Source organism: Malania oleifera, chromosome 10 (assembly GCF_029873635.1).
Source record: "Malania oleifera isolate guangnan ecotype guangnan chromosome 10, ASM2987363v1, whole genome shotgun sequence".
NCBI classification, from domain to species: domain Eukaryota; kingdom Viridiplantae; phylum Streptophyta; class Magnoliopsida; order Santalales; family Ximeniaceae; genus Malania; species Malania oleifera.
In genome coordinates this window covers 42,332,975-42,355,358 of record NC_080426.1, presented here as the reverse complement: position 1 = coordinate 42,355,358, position 22,384 = coordinate 42,332,975, and the positions used below count along the sequence as shown (strand labels likewise).

At 33.7% G+C, this 22,384-nt stretch overlaps 1 protein-coding gene across 6 annotated transcripts in view; it reads left to right on the top strand.

The window, feature by feature from the left end:
• Positions 1-22,384, top strand: part of LOC131165915 (K(+) efflux antiporter 2, chloroplastic-like) — a 58,511-nt gene that overhangs the window by 23,797 nt on the left and 12,330 nt on the right. For all 6 annotated transcript variants that reach the window (XM_058124087.1, XM_058124089.1, XM_058124088.1 and 3 more), the window contains 6 exons: positions 864-929; positions 1,263-1,352; positions 15,636-15,740; positions 15,831-15,959; positions 16,209-16,418; positions 16,691-16,840. In XM_058124087.1, coding sequence (XP_057980070.1) covers positions 864-929; positions 1,263-1,352; positions 15,636-15,740; positions 15,831-15,959; positions 16,209-16,418; positions 16,691-16,840 — 750 coding nt within the window. The remainder of the gene's footprint in view (positions 1-863; positions 930-1,262; positions 1,353-15,635; positions 15,741-15,830; positions 15,960-16,208; positions 16,419-16,690; positions 16,841-22,384) is intronic.

The following is a 22,384-nucleotide window of genomic DNA, read 5'->3' as shown; positions in this document are numbered from 1 at the left end:
TCTCTTTGCCCTACTACATGCGTGTGGCCTGTATGGCATTGGCAAGCAGGGATGAAAGTTGAAACTAGCTTATGGTTGAAGAATTTGGTATTCAGCTTTGCATATCAATGCCCTTGCATGGTTGCACCACCCAATGCACCTTCTGATATAACATCATTTCACATCCTTTGACAAATTACTTTAATTTGCAAATTGAAGATCCTGAGCTTAGAAGCACATACATGGACACAGGATTTGGGGCACAAACACAGCAACACAGCAAAATCCAAAAAAGCATGGAGATTATAAAAGTATGGTGATCTGTAAATAGAGCATATCAACTAGATGTTGAAATAAGTTTGTTATGTAATGATAACAACCTTTAAGGGTCAAAGATTATGGAAGTGCAAGCCGAATGAGAGTGAACTTTGTGTAAAAGCTTTCCTAGAATGGTGAAGTGATCGGTTGCATTTTTCTGGAGAATGGAAAAGCCCTCCTCCCATTTTAAATTTTAAGTAGCATTTCTTCAATAGCATGCCCATGCTTAGTTGGGCACATGTTGAATCTCAAGATTTATATCTTTAAACCCAACACAAACATATGTGTGCCGGACTAGTGTCCGTGTCCAAGACACTGAGACAAAAATTCAAGTGACATGTCAGTGCTTCATGAATGTTGTGTGATTGGTAACTGGTTTTTCGCCCTCCCCCCTCTAGTCTTCAAGTTTTTAAAACTCACTCAATACCATTTTTTGTCATCATTTTTTTGAACACTAGTTCTTGTCATTATTTTTTGCTTTACTTCAAAAATTAAGTTGATGTGTTTGTGTATATACACATTGTGAATCTTGAGGTAATTTTTATTTGTTGATTCTTTCTTTCCAGGATTTGGCTGTGGTGGTTCTGTTAATTCTCATACCTCTTATTTCACCAAATTCTTCTAAAGGAGGGGTACAATCTTTCATCTATTTTTCTTCTCTTATTCATATTGCAGTGAATATTTGCTTCCCCCCACAAAAGCAAACAAAATTAAATGCCACTATATTTATGTATGTTCATAATGCTTTTGTGATTATATTTTATCAAATTGTAAAAATATGTACGGTATATAAGTTTCTGGTGAGCAGCTTCTTAAAATTCTACTATCTAAAAGCTGTTATATTAATTAACTTGCTAAATTATCAGACAATTTCCCTGGCTTATTATTCGCCACATATTTTTCTTTCTTTTTTGTTTATGGATTATTGTTTATCCTTCTTTTTGCATGTGTTTTCCTGTTGTTAGATTGGGTTTCAAGCCATTGCTGAAGCTCTTGGACTGGCTGCTGTTAAGGCTGTAGCAGCTATTGTTGTCATTATTGCTGGTGGACGCTTGGTATTGCCTTTATTCTAAGTTTGTACATTTTATATGTTCCTTTTAAAATTGTGCTCAAGCCATGGTACTATTTGTATTTTCGTATCGTTTGTTATGCCTGGTTTTTATCAAAACTGAGAAAAAAAAAAACTAGAGGCTATGTAATGCAGGACAGCCTCATGAAATTGCAGCCATGAGAGAACATGGGAGAGGTTGAGGAGAGAAGAGGGGAAGAAGAAGAAGGAAGAAGTTATAATGGGGGAAAATCACACTTTCAATTCAAATTCATAAAAAAGTCTAACTATTACATGGCTTTCACACCATATTTATAAGAAAGCCTGAAATACATGAAATTACACATATACCCCTGAAAATACCTGAAACTACACTGGAACCCCTAAAATACAAATATATTTCACATAAACCCCCTAATAAACATAAGCCTAATACTAATTGAACTGAACACACAATAAACTATTAACTAAACACAACAATTGCTTGATCCAATTCTTCTGAATTAGTTTCCAGTCTACCTATGGTCTTTTTCTCCTACATCAAATCTTCTGCAGTTGGAAAAACTTTGGGCTCTAATTTTGAAATGTTGGAGGATCAATCACTTAGAAAACTCACAAAATGCAGCAAAATCTGATTCTTGTTGCGGGCAGTGACAAATTGATGCACCAAAATGCTGATGGAACACTGGCAGCCCAATTTCTAGCTTTTTATATTAAAATATCGTACTTGCTTGCAAAATATTGATTCTGAAGTCAAAATGCCACACTGCACATCAAAATCTCAGAATAAAAACCAAAATAGCGAGGTTAGAACTAATTTGAGTTGCAGGAGTTTCTGGTGAATTTCGACATGTGCGTCACGGGTGTGTGGGGCACATGTGCCACCAGTGGTGACCTTCCAGCAATGATTTTGGAGCGAAGGTAGATCAGAAGATGCTAATTATAATGGTGGCGGTGGTATATGGAAATAATCCCAGGAAATTTGGGATTCTATAGGGGTGACAGCTGGCGAACTTTTCTCCGGCACATGGGGCCATGTGGATTTACAGATGGAGAAGAAATTTAAGGAAGGATCTTTTTGGAGGTTTCTGTTCTGAATGGTAGTGGTGGTGTTGCAAAATGAAACTTGGAAAGTGGTGTTTGAAATTTGAGAGCAGTGGCTGTAATTTCTAATTTTTTTTTCTTTCAAAAACTAGGTCTGGAAATGGAATATTTGTGGATGAGATGAGAGATTCACAGAGAGGGAGAGTGGTGAAAGTAGAGAATAAAAAATGTAAGAAGAGGAATTTTGCTTCATTCTGCTGGAGAATAGGGAGAAATGGTAGGAGGAAGATGGAAGGAGAAAGAGGAGGGAAAAAAAAAAAAAATAGAAACAGTAGAAGAGAGAGGATTAAGGACACCAAATCAGAAATAGGGAGAGAGAGAGGGAGAATTAAGGGAGAAAATTAGAAAGAAGAAGGCAAAAAGATGAGAAGGTGAAAAGAAGGCTGCTGAATAGTAGAGGACGAACCAGAGCAGAGAATGGACAGAAGGAGAAGGGAAGAAGGAAAGGAAGAAGAAGACTGATTGGAAGGGAAATAGGGGATTGAAAATGGAAGAATGGAGATCGTGGTTGGGCTCTGATGTCAAATGATGGAGGACAGTATCATGGAATTGCAACCTCCAGCGAATGTGGGTGAGATGGAGAGAGGATGGGAAGAAGAAGGAAGAAGATACAATAGGGGTAAAATCACACTTTTTTCAATTCAAATTATTCAAAAAATTAAGGGTCTGTTTGGTATTGTTACTTTTTTTTATTTTTAGTTTCCGTTTCTCCACAGTGAAGAAATAAATTATAAAAATGCGTTTATTTTTATGTTGTCAGTTTTCTGTTTCTATTGCCGATTTTTAGTTTGCTAAGGGGCCATTTGGTATCACTATCAAAAATTACAGAAACAAAAACCAAAAACCAGAAATAGGAACTAAAACTAGAAACCAACAACCTATTTGGTTAACATTTATAAAACAAATACAAATTACAAACTTAATTAAAAAAATCTCATTTTTATATTTAAATTAAGTAGTGTTATAAAAATGTGATTAAAATAATAAAATTACAAATATTACACATTAAAAAATTACTATAATAAAAAGAAAATTTATTATAATTATTTTACTTAATTGTTATGCTTTCAAATTTTACAATAAAAATTTTATTGGACGTGACAATTGAAAAATAGTAAAAGTATTTTGTAATTGCCATTATTATTATTATTATTTGAAATTCATGTATATATATCTTTTTAATTATATTTAAATTGATACGATAATTTAATTTTAATTTAAAAGTGTATAAAATGAATAATTGAATCCGAAAAAACTATTTCTGGATATCAAAATTTCTGGTAACAGGTTGCCAAAATGACTGAAAACCATAAATCTGGTTTTTTAGTTTTTTGACAAACAACAGAAAACCGGCAAACAATAAATATAAAACTGCAACGATACCAAACATACCCTAAAAAAACTGAAAACCAAATTTTATGGTTTTCAATTGTTTTGGCAACCTGTTGCTAGAAATTTTAACATCTAGAAATAGTTTTTTTTTATTAAATTATTCATTTTGTAAAATTTTAAATTAAAATCAAAATTAAATTGTCATATGAAATTAAATATAATTAAAATAAAATATGCATAAAGTTAAAAAAAATATTAATAAAGCCAATTGCAAAGTACTTTTACTATTTTTCAATTGTCATGTCTAAAAATTTTTTTATTGTAAAGCAAAATAATTATAATAAATTTTATTTTTATTATAGTAATTTTTTAATGTGTATTGTTTGTAATTTTATTATTTTAATCATATTTTTTATAATAGTATTCGATTCAAAGATGAAAATGAGCATTTTTTAACTAAGTTTGAATTTATGTTAGTTTTATAAATATTAACCAAACAGGTTGTTGGTTTCTAGTTTTTAATTTCTTTTTCTGATTTTTGGTTTTCATTTCTCTAATTTTTAACAGTGATGCTAAACAACCCTAAATCTTGCATGGCTTTCACACCATATTTATAAGAAAGCCTAAAATACAAGAAATTACACATATACCACAAAAGATACATGAAGTTACAATAGAACCTCTAAAATGACACTAGGGGGAGCTTTAGGATTATAAAGGGGGAGTCTGGTTCTAAGAATTTTAATTCTTGTGATTTTGTGAATGAGGATTTCATTTTTGGTTTGGTGGGAAATCAAGCTGGAAAAGGAGTCTGTTCGAATAATTTGAAGAGTGGTAAGGTATATGCTTTTCATGACTCTTGAGGAAATACAAATGGCTTTTGAAAGGAGGAAATTGATTGAAGATAAGTGAGAGTTTTCTTGTGAGAAAATACATAAAATTATAAAGAGGGATTCCGAAGGGGTATTATGTATATAGGAAGACGCACTTGATGAGAGGGTAAATTTGAGTCAGGAAAGTAAGAGATAGGGAGATGTTTCAGATGAGGACAACATAGGGAGTAGTAATTTTGAATGCGAAAAAGATCTATTATTGGACCATAGTTGGGAACAGTGTCATCGTTTTAAATCGCAGTCGCGGGTAGCGTAACGTAATGGTAACGGGTGTAACGGGAAGCAGGAGTAGCGGATATTACATAACGGGAAGTGGGTGTAACGACTGTGAATTTTTTTGAAGCATCCACAACCTTGTGCATATTAGGATATTTGCATGTTTTAAGCTTTTAGCCCTTCTTAGAAATAGTTTTAGTGTATTTTGGATCATTTAGTTAGAGTAATTGAGTTCTTTGGTAAGGGCAACAAGTTTACATTTGTTTTAAACCACCATTGATAAAAAACTTACATGTGTGTGTGCATTTATACTTCTCATTGTTCTTATTTGTGATAAATTCTTATGTGTGCTAAATTAATTAATAGAACAAAATACATTAAACACTCCATTAATCTATGAGATACATAAGACATGCAAATAATACAAATATAAAATAGTTAGAAAAGAAAGATGGTTGAAGTTGAAAAATATAGAACATAAATATCACCTACTAATATTATCAAAATAAAATATTTTCCTAATTAGTATTTTCAAATTGTTAATTAATGCATCTATTGTGAGTATTTAAAGAAATAGTAAATTTTGTATCATTGTCATCCTCATTATAATCTTTTCCCCCTTTCGCCACATGGTATATTGAGAATGATTTATGAGAGGGAAAAAGTGAGAAGAAAAAGTAAAAAATAACATATATTTTTTGGTGTAAGAGTCTTGTAGCGGTTACATAACGGCCGTAGCAGCCTTTACGCAATGGTCGTGGTCCGTAATGGCCGCTATGGCTGTGATTTTTCTTCACACTGATTTGGCAGTGTGTAACGGTATCGGCAAACGATCGCGGCCTTTATTTAAAACCATGAACAGTGTACATATTCCTACAGTTCTTCCATTGATCATCTCAGAGATTTAACTTACATGCCTCCTCCTCCATTAGAAGGTTTAGAAAGCATTAATATGTTTGAAGGACAGGCCCCAAAGATGTTAAAAAGGTGAAGGATGGAAATTTGCCTACTCTTGTTCAAGATGAAATTCTTGAGAATGGCATTGAATCTCAGAGGTTGTTGTATGACTTAGGCCTGATGTTGTCTGATCAAGGAGGTAATGAAGTCAGGCTTGATGGTGGCAAATCCAGGGTGAAAAAGGGTAAGAGAGAATTAGCTAATTTGCCGTGTTCAGTGAACTATGATGGGAAGGGTATAAAGAGGGGATTTTTCGGCTGATTTTAGCAGTTGTTATTTTCTATTTTCATTCTGTTTTTATTTATTGTTATTTTTATTTTTCAGTTTTTTTTTTTTTTTTTGAAGATTTAGCATCCTCACCTCGATTGTACATTCTCTTCTTTAATGCATCTTTTATTATAAATAAAAAAAAAAACCCCTAAAATACACATATTTCAAATAAACCCCTGAACAAACATAAGCCTAACATTAATTAAACTAAACACACAATAAACTGTTAACTAAACACAACAATCTCTTGATCTAATTCTTCTGAATTAGTTCCCAACAAAGGCCTACCCATGGTCTTGCAGCTTCACTGCTTCTTTGTCCTACATCACTATCTGGTACGCAGTGCACTTTATTTGGATCGCTAGCTGTAAATGTTTACTGGTTATGATTATTTATCTTTTTTTTTGAAATGCATCTGACCATTTGTGTTACTAATGAGAACATATTGTTGGAGATATTTTAACCTAAAAATTGGTTCATGTTTATGTCAAATGGCTATTACCATATGTTGATTGGTTAAAATTAATTTCTAGTTCTTCGAAAAAAATCTCATTGTCTTTCTTTTTCATTTTGATAAGAAGGAATAATTTTATTAACTGACGTGACTTCTCCTATTGTCATCATCTTGGAAAATCCTGCTTTCAGCTTCTGTGTTGTTCTTCTTTGTTGTCTGGGAAGTAGTTACAAGATAAGTTGAATTTTATATGCAAAATTAGGTTAAATTATTATGATATATGATGCTGAAACATATCCGAGGGAGCTTTAGAAAGGGGTAAAAGAGGTACTCTTATTTAGGGATGGGAACTGTGGTTTTTGGGAACCTATTAGACCGTATCCCCAAAACAAGAGTAGTGTCATGCCCATGTGGAACAGGAAGCAGGGTAGGGTGCAGTTCTCATTTCCTTAAAAATATTTTGTCCCTATGTTTGGGAGAGGCATTGGATTTGAATTTGTGTGGATTTGGACAAAATGTAATACAATATTGTATTACATTTTGTCCAAATCCACACAAATTCAAATCCAAAGCCCGAAATCCATGCTCCTAGATGCAGCGTGAGTCACTTTGTTAATCCTGTGTTTATACATGAGCTCAATTTTCAGGAGTTTGGGAGGACTAAGGGTTGGCTTCGTTCTTTTGTTGCTGTTGAGAGAGTTGTTGCTTTCATGTTGCTGTTGCATGCATTTTGCAGCAGTCAGTTATAAAATAATGATGAAATTATTTCAACGCTCCACAGTTTTTCTTTGCAGAAGACAAAAGACATCTATCCGACGGTGGGATAATAACATATTATCTATCTTCATGTATGTTGTTCTGCATCGTGGTGGAGTCTGAATTCCTCTACTAATGGTTCCTTGAATGAATTTTCGAGAGTTTATGAATGCACTGGTGAGGCAAGGTGGGGGTTGGGCAGCATTGGCCAATCAAAATCCTGTTTCTTTTTGATACTTTGTGTGTGACAACATTTTGTACTCACCCCCAACCTTATCCTGATAAGTCTGATGCGGATGAAAGTTGAAGTGTAATCCTAAGAGAGAGGTGAATTGGGTATTTTAAAATTTTATGCCTGGAAGCTTAATCAATTTTAAAAACTGTTTTTAAACGTGCTCTAATTTCTTTAACAACAGAAGTATTCCCAAACAATAATCTGATCAATTTATATATCCTTAGATTCTAAAGAGTCTAAGTTAAGATTTAAGTTGGAAACCAAACTACACGATATTGCCAATACTTGCAGCAGATCAATATTAACAAAAGTATGCTTAGCCGCAAAATAGTTTATGCAATAACTTGAATGAATGATATATCAATCACAATATTATTCCCAGCAAATATATCCCAATATAATCTTAGTAATTACTGCTGATGTTAATCAATAAGAATATTTAAATTACTCACAACATTCACAAATCAAAGTAAAATATTCACAGCAGATATATTTCGAGATAAGTATGCTTGGAAAATAAAAGAGATAAGGGAAAAGAGTGAAACCAAATTTTTTACAAGGTTTAGCAACTGTGCCTACGTCCTTGCCTCATGTAACCGGCTTTGAGGATTTTACTATCCTTCCTTCAATAGGCGGAGAAGCCTCTCTCTTTTAGTAGGCGGAGATGCCTTTTACAACCCTCCTTCAATAGACGGAGTCGCCTCTCTCCTTCATGTAACCCGCTTTGAGGATTTTACTATCCTTCCTTCAATAGGCGGAGAAGCCTCTCTCTTTTAGTAGGCGGAGATGCCTTTTACAACCCTCCTTCAATAGACGGAGTCGCCTCTCTCCTTTACATAGGTGGAGTTACCTCTCTCCTTTGCTTGGGCGGAGTACCTCACTCTTTCACAAGGCAGAGTCGCCTTTCTCCTTTACTTAGGTGGAGTTACCTCTCAAGCGAGAACAATCCTCCCACTTGTCAACAACTCAATCATAGAGTCGTCACTTTACAAAGAAATCAAGAATTGATTTTTCTACAAAGAAAACTCTCTCAACAGAGTGGATTAGTACACAATAAATGCTCTACAATACTCTCAAAAGGTATTTTCTAAGAAGCTCAAAGAGAGGCTCAGTTTTCTTGGTTTTGAAAGCTTAGAACTTGAAAGAATAAGCCAGAAATCCAGTTTCAGCAAAGGAACGGCGCACAGCAGGATTTTCAATGTAAATCGATGTGTTCTCTTACCCTAATGCGATTAGGGTTAGCTATTTATAGCTAGGTTTGAATTCCAGCCGTTTGTGCATGTTTTGGTAACATTATATTCAAAAATTAGAAAGATTTCTTGTCGTTTGCGAAACATATCGCAGCTCTTCGGTTGACTAAACTGGTAGTTTCGTCGCCCGAACGAATTAACTTATGAATTTCAAAACAGGCAGTAGCCTTTCGGTCGACTAAACTCTGAGTTCGGTTGCTCAAACATGTTCGATCGACTGAACCTAAGGTTTGGTCACCTGAACTAACACTGTCTGGAACTTTAACAATGGTAGTAGCCATTCGGTCGACTGAACCTGTGGTTTGGTCGCCCGAACTCTCTGATGCCAGACTAGTTTGTTTAGACTCTTGCATTTGGTTGATTGAGCATAAGCTTCGGGCGCCTGAACATCCTGAAATTCAATAGTCTTTATATTTTTTATTCCAAAACGATTTTTAACCTTTTTGAAACAACATTTGGACTTTTGTAAAAATATTTTCCATGTCTTTAAAAAGGTATCTAGGTCTAAGTTATTTACCTAAGAGCTTCATAACAAAAACCAACTAAGAAGTACTTACATGAAACCTAGTTTACAATACACATTATAAACTAACTAGGTCTTCATATCCATAAGCTTGATCTTCATCCAAGCTTTTCTTCAATAGCCATCTTTCATTTACTTGTGTTCTTCATGACTTTCCATTATTCATCTTTCATTGTGCTTTTAAACTATAATACCTGTAAATACACTTGATAGCACAATTAGTTGCCTTGGTTTGTCATTATCAAAATGAGATTTAGCCTTGTTAGGCCAGCAACGGAATAGTTTGGGATTATAGGGAAAAAGAGACACAAATAAGGGAGAGAGAGAGAAGAGAAGAATAAGAAAGAAGAATGAAGAAGGAAGAGGAAGATGAAGTAGAGGGAGAAGGGCTTTACACTGCCTCATCATTGTACAATCCACAAAGTACTTATACACCCTAAATTAAAATAAAAAAAATAATTACAAAATAAACCTGAAGTATCTAATATATTAAAAATAACCTTCAATTAACTCATAAAATATCGAGATTTACTGATTTAAAAAAAAAAAGAAATCCCAAATTTCTAAATCTTTACATAGAATATGATTGTTGAGAATTAACCACAAGCATTCCTCCATAGAAGTCTCCTTAAAAAATGTTGCCGCGAGTTTTACTATGCCACAAGAAGAGCAGGGAATATATATCCTTAAGCCATTCAACTAGCAATTACATATTGCCCATTTTCTACTCTCATGCAAATGTACTGACAAATTACTAAAATTCTCCTCAATAAATTCAAAAGTGGAGGCTGTCACACTTTGGAAGATGAATCAAGGATTGGGGCCTATGCATCACAGACTTGTCACTGGATTCAACAATATCATCCTCCAAAAGGCTCTTGCATTGAATTGAAATCCAAATATTTAAATTGAACTTTGCCATTGGCTCCTTCGACTCTTCTAGAACTTGAATAACAATTTGTTCCATTGCATTTTCTTGCCAACCATTGTGAGAAATGCTATCGATGCAGTCAATGAAGCTTTCATTTCTGTTCTGATAATCCATCACAACGATAATTTTAGGTTCACTGGAAATTTCGTCTTTTAAGTTGTGTAATTCATGATAACATAATTTAGGTTTCATCTTTGATTGGCTGTTGTGAGATTTGAATCTTAGTCTCTCAAAATAAGAACTCTTATGTCTCTTGAGATGGAAAAAAATCTTGTCATTACAGCCAGGGAAACACTCTGTTATTGACGAACTTTTCATTCTAAAAAAATTGAGTTTTGCCTTTTTGTTTTTGGGAGTATTGTGTTCATCCTCTTAAATTTTGATCTTTCGCTGAACCTTTGGCCAAAATATTTGGAGGCTTCAAAAAGAAATTGGGCTCTAAATTTTTCTTTTTTGTAATAGTTCGGCTTAAATTTTGGAAATTCCTGAATTTTGGCCAAAATTCCTTAAATTGTGAGAGTTTAAAATAAAAATTGTAACAAAAGGAGCAAAATTTTGTTTTGTTTTTTTGGTTTTAAATTTTGCTTATAAGTCATTCGTTAATATCATCTATTATATTTCCTGAAGTTTGATTCACAATTTACATTATTTATTATGAATTTCCAATGTTTCTTTAAATTGAAATCAGAATTTCTATTGAAATCAAAATTTCCATCAAATTTTGTGTGAATTGAGACCCTTGAAAAGTTGAAATTTCAGTCCATACCACCAGTCAACTGCATAGCCCACAAACTTAAGATGTACACCTTACCCCTTTTATATCTGGTATCTCATTCAAGGTTGTTAGAATTGGGATTCCATAAGATTGTTGGGAGGGTCCACTGGATCGGATCGTTGGACCGGATTGTGGATCTTAAGATCCTACCTACAATGTAAAGTAAATTAAAAATTTATATATTTGGCAATTTATGACAACTCAATAAAATAATCCTAAAAACTTGGTAGTGAGTTTAAGAAATTAAAACAAATTTCTGGAATGTAGCTAGCTTGCTAGCTAGCACCTAGCTGGATTTTCCTTCAATGATTTTGACCCTAAAATGAAAATCTGAATAGCCTGAACTGCAAAGTTCTCTGCAAAGGGTAGCCTGTTGCTAGATTATTTATTTAATAATTATAATTAAAAAGAAAAGCCAAAAGAATGAAGAGAAGAAGGAAGAAGAAATTGCTAATCTTAATTCAATGAAATGATATAAATTTCTCAGTTTCTGCAATTTTGTCATCAGACCATGAGAAGAAGAGGAGAAGCAGGGAAAAAAGAAGGAAGAGGACGAACATTTTGTTAGTTGCAAAGAAAAGCAAAGGAAAAAGAAAGCTATATGATGCCTACTTTGGTAAAAAAAGATAGGTCTCTGGCTTGTCGATAATAAGAGAAAAAGAAGAGGAAGAAAGTAAAAAAAAAAAACTCAAAGATAATGTATAACTGCTACAGGCCTGCAAATTTAAGCTCTCAGCCTGACCGTGCAACTCCCTTTTTGTTGAAGCTCTCTGCTGATCTCAAAGCCCTCAGCTGGCCTCCACTGTTGCTGAAAGAAGGAACAGTCCAAGCCTAGTGATAGACAACCTAGGATCTGTCTATCAAGAACTCTAAGCTCTTAGAGAGCTTTCCATTTTGAAGGAAGAGAGTTTTCAAGAGATGCTCAACTGCTCTCTTGACTTAGGTCGAACAAGTCGTAGAACATGCTTGTTATTTTGCCCTAATTTTAATGCATTTGAGCCAACTGGACCAAATTTTGTGTCTATTGCAAAAGTAAAATGTTTGGGCCAATAGAAATACATATTTAGCCTTTTTGTTTAAAATTGTAAATAGGAAAAATCCATATTCTATTGCAAAAGTAGGATCGGTAGGATCGCGATCCTAAGATCCTAGCAATCCAAACAAGATCCTACTAGGATCCTACTTTATTCAGATTTTACTTAAGATCCGGATCGATTAGGCAAGTATGGACCTAAGATCGTAGAATTGCCCGATCTAGATCGGGATTTTGATAACCATGATCTCATTGTATTCAAAATAAAGATAAGATTAAACACCCAATATGTGAATTCTCTCTTGGGGAAATTACTGTAGAAACAAGCACTATCCTCAAGACATGACATGGAAGCCCCTGTAACATTTCCCAAATTCATATCTTGCAAAATATAAAATATTTCAAGTTCCCACTTCTTGATTCTCACAATAATAATTCTGAGTATCTTGCATAAACTCCGATAAAATGCTGCAATTAAGTCAGAATTTGGGTTCTAGCAGTATTGGATTTCTCTCCAAAATGCTGATGGTATGATGACAGTTGGGATATATATTCTGGGCGGCAACAAAATCCTTCAAAGAATATCCAAAATAAATATTGTGGCTGTATTCAATTTCTCAGTCTTGGAAGTAGCAAAATAGTTGTGGAAAAAATTCACACCTGTGTCATTGAATGTGGGGTGTGTGAGCTGGCAGCAATGTCCTTCCTATTGCTGACAAACCAGGGGATAGCGAGGCTGTTGGTGGTGGTGGTGCGTCAAAATAACTCTGGTAAAGGTGGATAACTGAAGTGGTGGTGACTGGGAAAAGTCAGGACCTATTTGGTATTGTTGCTTTTTGTTTTCTTTTTCTGTTTCTGTACAGTGAAGAAACAAATTATAAAAAATGCGTTTATTTAGGGCCTGTTTGGTATCGTTATTGTTTTCTATTTTCTATTTCTGTTTCTCCATGGTGAAGAAATAGATTATAAAAACGCGTTTGTTTAAGGCCTGTTTAATCGTGACTGTTTTCTTTTTTGAATTTCTATTTCTCCATTAGTGAAGAAATAGATTATAAAAACGTATTTGTTTATGTTGTTAGTTTTCTGTTTCTATTGTTAGTTTTGAGCTATTCACCAAAAAACTGAAAGTCATATTTTATGGTTTTCAGTTGTTTTGGCAACCTTTCCAGAAATTTTAATATCTAGAAATAGTTTTTTTTGGATTAAATTATTCATTTTATACACTTTTAAATTAAAATAAAAATTAAATAATCGTATGAATTTAAATATAATTAAAAGAAAAATATACATAAATTTCAAAAAATACTAATAAAGCCAATTACAATATACTTTTACTATTTTTTAATTGTTCTATCCAATAAAATTTTTGTTGTAAAGCAAATTTTGAAAATAGAACAATTAAGTAAAATAATTAAAATAAATTTCATTTTGATTATAATAATTTTTTTAATGTGTATTATTTCTAATTTTATTATTTTAATAATATATTTATAATATTATTTGATTTAAAGATAAAAACAAGCATTTTTTAATTAAAATTTTAATTTGTATTAGTTTCATAAATGTTAACCAAACAGGTTGTTGGTTTCTAGTTTTTAGTTTCTATTTCTGGTTTTTGGTTTTGGTTTCTCTAATTTTTGTCTATGCTACCAAACAACCCCTTATGTTAGTTTTTTGTTTTTGTTTTCGGTTTTCTGCTGTTTGTCAAACAACTGAAAACCAAATTTTATGGTTTTCAGTTGTTTTGACAACCTATTGCCAGAAATTTTAATATCCATAAATAGTTTTTTTTGGATTAAATTATTCATTTTGTATACTTTTAAATTAAAATCAAATTTAATAAAATTTTTATTGTAAAGTAAAATTTGAAAGTAGAACAATTAAGTAAAATAAATATAATAAATTTTGTTTTTGTTATAGTAATTTTTTTAATCTGTAATATTAGTAATTTTATTATTTTAATCATATTTTATAATATTATTTGATTTAAAGATGAAAATGAGTATTTTTTTTAAATTTAGTTTTTAATTTGTATTAATTTTATAAATGTTAACCAAACAGGTTGCTGGTTTCTGGTTTTTAGTTTTTGTTTCTGCTTTTTGGTCTTGTCTGATTTTCATTTCTCAAATTTTAATACCAAACAACCCCTTACGCTGTTAGTTTTCTATTTTTGATGTTGGTTTTTAGGTGTTTGCGAAAATTAGAATACCAGATTTTATGGCTTGCAGTTATTTTGGCAATCTATTGCTAGAAAATTTTAGTATCTAGAAATATATTTTTTAATTAAATCATTCATTTTATACGCACTATTAATTGAAAATGAAAATAAAATGATCATGTGAATTTAAATAAAATTAAAATAAAATATATTTAAATTTTTTAAAAAATTAAAAATTAAAAAAATTGGATGACTAAACATTTTGTTAATTTTCAATTGTCATGTACAATAAAATTTGTTATTGTAAAGTGAATTTTGAAAATATAATAATTAGGTAAAATAATTATGATAATTTATATTTTTATTATTTTATTTTTAATTTGTATTATTTTGCACTTTTATTATTTAAATCATATTTTATAAAATTATTATTGATTTAAAACGTAAATGAGCATTTTTAATTTGTTTTTTCTCTATAAAATTAAACAAAAAGGTTGCTGATTTCTAGTTTTTAGTTTCTGTTTATGGTTTTTTATTTTTGTTAATGGTTTTCATTTTCATAATTAGAGATGAAGCATTGGGGAAATGCCTTTGAGGGGTTTCTGTTTCTAATGGTGGTTGAAATGTTGCAAGATGATTTTGGAAAAGTAGTGTTCAAAATGCAGGAAAGAATTGTCATTTTCTGATAAACAGTTGTACTGCAAGTGTTTCGCATGCCTTTGTGAAATTTCTTTGATCTATGGCCTATGGGTATAATAGCAACAATGAAAGAGTGACAGTCGCAATGGAGTTGGATCTGGTTCATGTACGAATTGCAGAAGGGATTGTGGAATTGAATTGGCTTTGTTCCAATACCAAACTGATTCAGAATAATGGGTTATATAGTGAAAGAGACGAGATGAGGGAGAGAAAGAAGAAGAAGAAGAGGGAAGAGAAACATAGTCCTTCAATATATGAAGACTTAAATTGTCTAATAGTCCTACAGCACACAAAGTACTTAAACACCTGACATTAAAAGAAAACATACAAGTACAAAATAACCCCAAAGTATGTAAAAATATTAACTAAAACTCACAAAATATCTAGATTCACTGATTCAAAACAAAATCCATTGTTTTCTAAATCTCCACGCAAAATATCATTGCCTAAAATTATATGCAAGCAGTCATCCATTAGTCTTTCCTTCCCAATAATTTTGGGGTAGTTACTTTAGTGAGGTTATCTGGTCTATTGCCATATTTAGTTCTGTTTTTAGTGTCTTCGTGAAAGTAATATTCAGAATGCTAGTTTTTAATGAGATGCTCTCTGCAAATCACAATATTTGCTACTTGTTTTTTCCTTTAGTACATAAACAAATACTGCTTAGTGAGCATTTATTTGATTTTTGGTTTTGTGCATTGCAGCTGCTTCGACCAATTTATAGGCAAATTGCAGAAAATCAAAATGCTGAAATATTCTCTGCTAACACACTCCTAGTTATTCTGGGGACTAGTGTACTTACGGCTAGGGTAAGTTGATGTGTGTTGATTATTGTTGTTCCATTATTATTCTCTTGTTTCTTGACAATTAATTTGTCTCTTTTCTCCCCTTCTGGACAGGCTGGCCTTTCCATGGCATTGGGAGCATTTTTGGCTGGTTTGCTGCTTGCAGAAACTGAGTTTTCCCTGCAGGTTGAATCAGATATTGCTCCATATCGTGGCCTTCTATTGGGTCTCTTCTTCATGACAGTGAGTATCATACATGAATTCTCTAGTAGATCCATTTTGGTGTATAACCAAGTTCTTTTTTGTTTTTAGACTTGCACGATGGTGATCTTTACCACTTGCTTTTTGTAATTGCAGTTCTCTATCTATTTTTTTTCCCTCTTAATTATATTACCTGATGCACTTTCTATTAGCAGATTAGTATAGCCTGTGTAAATATGGAAAATGATATTTTGATATAACAATTAACAATTGTCATTCATGGGTTCACAGGTTGGAATGTCTATTGATCCAAAACTTCTTGTTTCAAACTTTCCAGTAATTATGGGCACATTAGGGCTGTTAATTGGTGGAAAGGCTATATTGGTTGCTTTAGTTGGTAAACTTTTTGGCATTTCAATCATATCTGCAATAAGAGTTGGACTTCTTCTAGCCCCTGGGGGAGAGTTTGCATTTGTGGCTTTTGGAGAAGCTGTCAATCAGGTTTGTCTTTCTCCGAGCTAAATATATTGCTCTTAAAAACTGTGGTGCTTAATATTCAATTTTTATAGGTTTGCAACTAGTACGATTTTGATAGCTTCATGTTTCATCACATCTTTGTTCAAGTATATATATGATGATGTTTGTTACAGGGAAATGCAAAATGCCGAAACATGAGCTGAACTAGGTTGTTTTGATGGGACAATTTAAATTTTAGTTCTCGTCATAATGATTTGTAGTGCAACTGCTACGTTCCTTATTAGCCTTGTTTCCAGGGTATAATGTCCCCTCAGCTCTCATCTTTGCTGTTTCTTGTGGTTGGGATTTCAATGGCCCTTACTCCATGGTTAGCCGCTGGTGGCCAGTTAATTGCCTCTCGCTTTGAGTTGCATGATGTACGGAGTTTGTTACCTGTTGAGAGTGAGGTAATTATCTAATGAGTCTTTATCGCTGTGGTTGCTTTAGTATCTTTTTCCTCTCTTTTTTTGTTTTAAGCAGTTATGATATCTAGAAGTGGCATTGCTTTTGGTATTGAGGTTCATCATAATGACTATTTTATAACCATTACCTTTGAAGCGCATACTGACACAGTGACATGTCACTAGAGAACAGAGTATTTAAAACCTGTTTGGGAATTAAGCAACATCGAGACACCCCCCTCCCCTCCCCTCTCAAGATAAAGCCAATTTGTTTTCGTATAGTTATTCTAATTATAGAATCAAGTAGTATTTTCACCAATATTTTTGAATAGCCTGAATTATAAGGCAGAATTTACTTGGACTAGACTTCTCTAAATGCCTCATATGTTGAGATCTTGTTCCCCTTTCGGTAATAAAAGAAGAGAAGTTCATGCATTTTCAATATTCAGAATATATCGGCAATTGTGGCCCACTTGGACCTATTTTATAATGTCAGCTTAGCTGGGAATGATAACTTTTTTTTTTTTAATAAGAAAAATAATTATATTAACAGCCAAACCAGAAAATACAATGAGGGGAGAACAAGATGCCCTCCCTAGGAGAGAGTGAAATGCAGCCAAAAGATTACAAATACAGCTAAAAATTAATAAAGTAATTGCAAAAGCACTGCTTGCCAATCCTTAACAAGATTGGGCAGCGGAAAACCCCTAAAGAACCCAAAAGAGTGGATCCCTATAGAAGCTAAAAGGACTGCTGTATTCCAGAACAAAAAATGGGGAGGTGATGCGATCATTGAAAAGGTTCTTACATTTCTTTCAACCCATAACTTCCACAAAAGAGCAACCATACTATTTTATAGCACTCATTCCTTCTTACACTTTCCAAAACCCCAGTAACTACAAGCAAAAAATTATTCACAGCCCAAGGAGGCACCCAGGTTTCACCAAAGCAAAAAATAAAGGGCACTCCAGAGATGGGTAGCAACCTTAAAATGTAGGAAAAGGATTTGGGGTATCCATTGGAATCAAAGGTTGAATGGAATCACAAAATCCAGCTGCAACTCCATTCCACTGTTTGGCTTAAAATGCAAGCAGAGTGGCTATTCCCTTGGAATGCTCATTTCCCTCATGGAGTGGTAATATTTTCCAGATTGACCCTACCAAAATAACTGTCGGATTTCTAGGGAATAAATTAGGAAATTCTATTTTTTGCAAATAAAATCTGAAATTACTATTTCAGATTCTAGTAGTTTCTGTTTCCTGTTTTCTAGCCTAGAGATCTGCTTATTTGATTTGCTGATTTTGTGGTCTTCCTAATTTGGTGGCCTTCCTCTACTATTTATCTTCTAATCGTGTCTCTTGAAATTTAATAAGAATGATTATTCTTCTTCTCAAAGAACCTTCATGGTTTCAGAGCCTCGTGCTCTTTTTCTATTTTGTTCTTTCTTCTGATGATGTCGTATTAGTCAACGATGACCGGTGCCTGAAGAAATCCTACCGGCTCGTCCGGTACTTCCGAAACCATTCCACCCAATCCCACTCATGGTTCGAAATCGCGGTCGTGGGTAACGTCGCGAAATGGTAGCGGGTGTCGCGGGTCGCGGGAGATGCGGGTGTTACGTAACGGGAAGTGGACGTAACGGTCGTGAATTTTTTTCACGCATGCACAACCATGCCAAAATTAAAAAATAAGCATGAAATCCATTAATACATGATTTTTAATGAATTTTGAAGGCTTTCATTCGACCTACAAATGCTTTTTAATAGACATTATGATTTTTATATTAATTTTAATGCGCTGTTTACAAAAAAAAGCATATTTTTTTATAGTTTACATTACTTTAATGAGTAAAAAGATGTAGAAATGTAAGAATCAATTAATTAAAGTCATAAAGTTACTAATGAATCAATACTCAATAGACTTAATGCTCAATATACACATTACACATACATGAATTTAAAAAGTGATTAATATCAAATATCAATAAATAGTTGAAAATAGATGAATACAATATTACAAATTTATAACATAACACATGTCACCACCAAAAAGAATGACGTGGAGGGTCTTCATAATTTGCATCTGTATCTTGAGATTGGGATGGGAAATTATCTCCCCATCCTTGTGGAAATACATAGTTGAATGAACCCAAGTTTGCGTCATTTTGTTGTTACTCTTGAAAATGTACTGGTGATGAAAATTCTCCTGAATAATGTCTATAAGTTGGGGCAGGGGCTGGCTCTGGGTAGTGTGTAGAAGAAGACTCACTAGATCCTGAGATTCCTGATCCACTGGGATAAAAAGTGAGTCACGAGATGCATAATGTGGATATGCTGGATGAGATCCATATGATTGTGATGATGAACCATCTAAACCAAAGTCGCCAAAACTACGAACCACACCATATGAATCTTCAGTAGAATCGCTAGGGTCACCACGAGCACTCCTCCTTCTCCTGGGTTGTGAAGATTGGTTCCCTGGAGGAATGCCCAAGTCATAATTTTCAGGTATGTCATGTAGTCCATAAGGATCAGAAGGATATATATCCCTTCCAAATGATGTCCCTGTATTATATCCATAATTATATTCTACACCGCCGTCTCCACCACCACCACTGCCACCCCCCCCAACCCCAGCTCCAGCACCACTATTACCATCATCATCACTTGGTGGGCTCAAACCAAGATTGTCATCACTTTGTGTACGTTCAGGGCTTGAACCTGAATCATCATGCGCGTTTATTGGTGGTTGATCACCTCCTTCTGTAGTACCACCAACCTCTTCATTTAATCAATTTGAATTGTCCTGACCGTCGAGTAGTGGTGTCTCTCTCTCCTCTAACCATTGACTTAAAGGATCATCTTCTTCGAAAATGTAGTCCAAATTGATAGGATTGAAACCCTCTTCAATTTCTCGTTGGCTTCTTCTCATTGTACGTCTTAACTTTAACCTCATGTTGTAATGTACGAAAACAAGTTTTTGTAGTCTCATGTACTTTAATCTATTTCTTGTTTTCGTATGGATGAGGCTAAAGGTGCTCCAATTACGCTCACAGTTCGAAGCTGATGTGATCTGGTTAAGAACTCTAATTGCTATTCTTTGGAGCTCAGGAGCACACAAGCCATAATGAATCCACCATTCAGCTGCATGAATAATTAAAAAGAGTTTTATGTTAGTATAGCGTATTTCAAAAGTCAAATTTGAACACAAAGAGAGAAAATAGAGTAATTCTCCATTATTTAGCTATATAGCCATATTTACCAGGATTTGTTTGTTTCATTGCCCTTTGAGCCAACGGGGTTCCAAAAGTCTCCTGCCTATCTCGATATAGCAACAACTAAAAAAGGATCATTGTGAAATATAATTAATTAATTAGATGTATTAATAATTATTCTTGAAAGTATTACAGAATACTAGAACAATTCATTATTCAATTTAATGGAACCAATACTTACTTGATTAATGGCCCGAATTTGAGTATCTATATCGGGTACCAACTTGGTTATCACTTTTTTAACTCCATCCATGACTTCTCTAGCAACTTCAGGAGAGGGTGGGGCACCATAAAGAAATTGTGGGTTCAAAAAATACCCTACAATTAAATTTAGAAACATATTAATCAATAGTTTTCTAATGCAACTATGCATAATTTAAAAGTTAAAATAATAAGAAATTGTATTTGATTTACACTTACCAACAGCGTGCAAATCTTGGTGCAACTGAAAACTCCACCGGTTGTCAATAATTTTCCAATAGTCTTTGTAAAACCGGTAATCTTTTTGAATGGCCAACTTCGCCCTATCAATTGCCTCGTATATGAAGTCTATGGTTAGTTTTTCATCACCATCAACCAATTTAAGAACTTTCACCAAGGGTTTTTGCACTTTAATTATATCAGAGGCCTTTTTCCAAAACTCTTTGCCTAAGATAATTTTCTTTGAATCATATGCTGGGCTTGATTTTGCCATTCCAAACCTTGAGTTTTTCCAAGCATCAGATGTAGACATTTCCCTTAGTGCTTGTTTATGCCTGACAATAGTCTCCAAAGCAATGAAATTTGTGGCAAATTGAGTGATGGCAGGGCGAAGTAACTCTCTATTATTTGTGAATTTCTTCATGAAATTCACTGTCCATGTGTGGTTGTAAATAAATGAGGTTATTGTTCTTGCATCTTCTAAGACCTTCTTCATGTTACTTTTCTTACCAATATCTTCAAGAATAAGGTCTATGCAATGAGCTGCACATGCTGTCCAATAGAGATTGGGCCTCTTCTGCATTAATAATTTTCCTCCTGCCTTCATTGCAGCTTCATTATCAGTCACTACTTGGACAACATTCTCCTCTCCAATTTCTTCAACCACCTCATCCATTAATCTGAAATGAAATTATAGATTCAATAATTACTACTATTTAATTAAAAACATGCAAGTCCATAATACTATTTGCATATACAATTAAAATTAGAAAATTACCTGAAATAATATTCAGCTATTCTGCTTGGCACATCAGAGGCATCAACTGATTTATGAAACACGGTGCCTCTATCGCAATAAATTAAAAAGTTTATAATGTATTTTCTAGTTGGTCTTGACCAACCATCACACATAAGTGTTACACCTCTTTCCTTCCAAATTCCAGCAAAAGAAGTTATATAATTTTTCATTTCTTGATACTCTTGCTCCAAATAAATTTCAGATATCTCATAGGGTGATGGACCCTTCACCCCCTTTCCAACCTCTGCAGAAATATCAAGCATAGGCTGCATAAATGGAGAGTTAGCTACATTCACTGGAATCCAATTATAAATTAGGAATTTTCCAACCGCTTTTCCTAATTTACTTCTTAAACCTTTCAGTAACTTTGTGTTGAGTTTTGGTTGTTTCGCACTCTTGCTTCTTTCTAAAATAGGATCCATTGTCTTTAGTCTAGCTTTAGGGGCATCAGGATTGATCCATTGTCGTCCACTACCTCCAGCTTCTCAACCACTATAAGATCGAGCTTCTGCTCTATTGAAACCACTGGTAGCACCACTGCCAGAGCCACCTCCCTCTTCATAAATATTACCCCTTCCAGTTGTTCTTGCTCGAAATCTTTGTCTCTCTTCCCATTGTTGTTGTGATCGCATGCTTTCTTGTCGAGCAAATCTCATATTTTCATCTTCCAAGTCTTCTTCATCGCTCAAATTCTCAAAATCTCCTCTAATTTGGGCTTCTGCTTCTTCTTGCCTTTTTTGTTTATCTCTTTTCTTCTCAGCATACTGTTGTAGATGTTTCATCATTTGTTCTCTTACTTGTGTGGTCACATTTGAGCATCCAGCTACTTGACCCTTTTTATGTGTCAAGTGTTGTTTCAAGCGTGTAATGCCCCCTTTGATTATCTTCCCACATAACTTACACATAATAACATATCTATTACCGTCTACCGCAGTACCAAAATGCCATCCAATATCCTCACTAGGTAAGTTTTCATTTCCTATCACGTGACATATTGATAGACTTAATTTGATGATCTCTACACAAAATATAAAGAAAATACAAAGTTACAACCTTC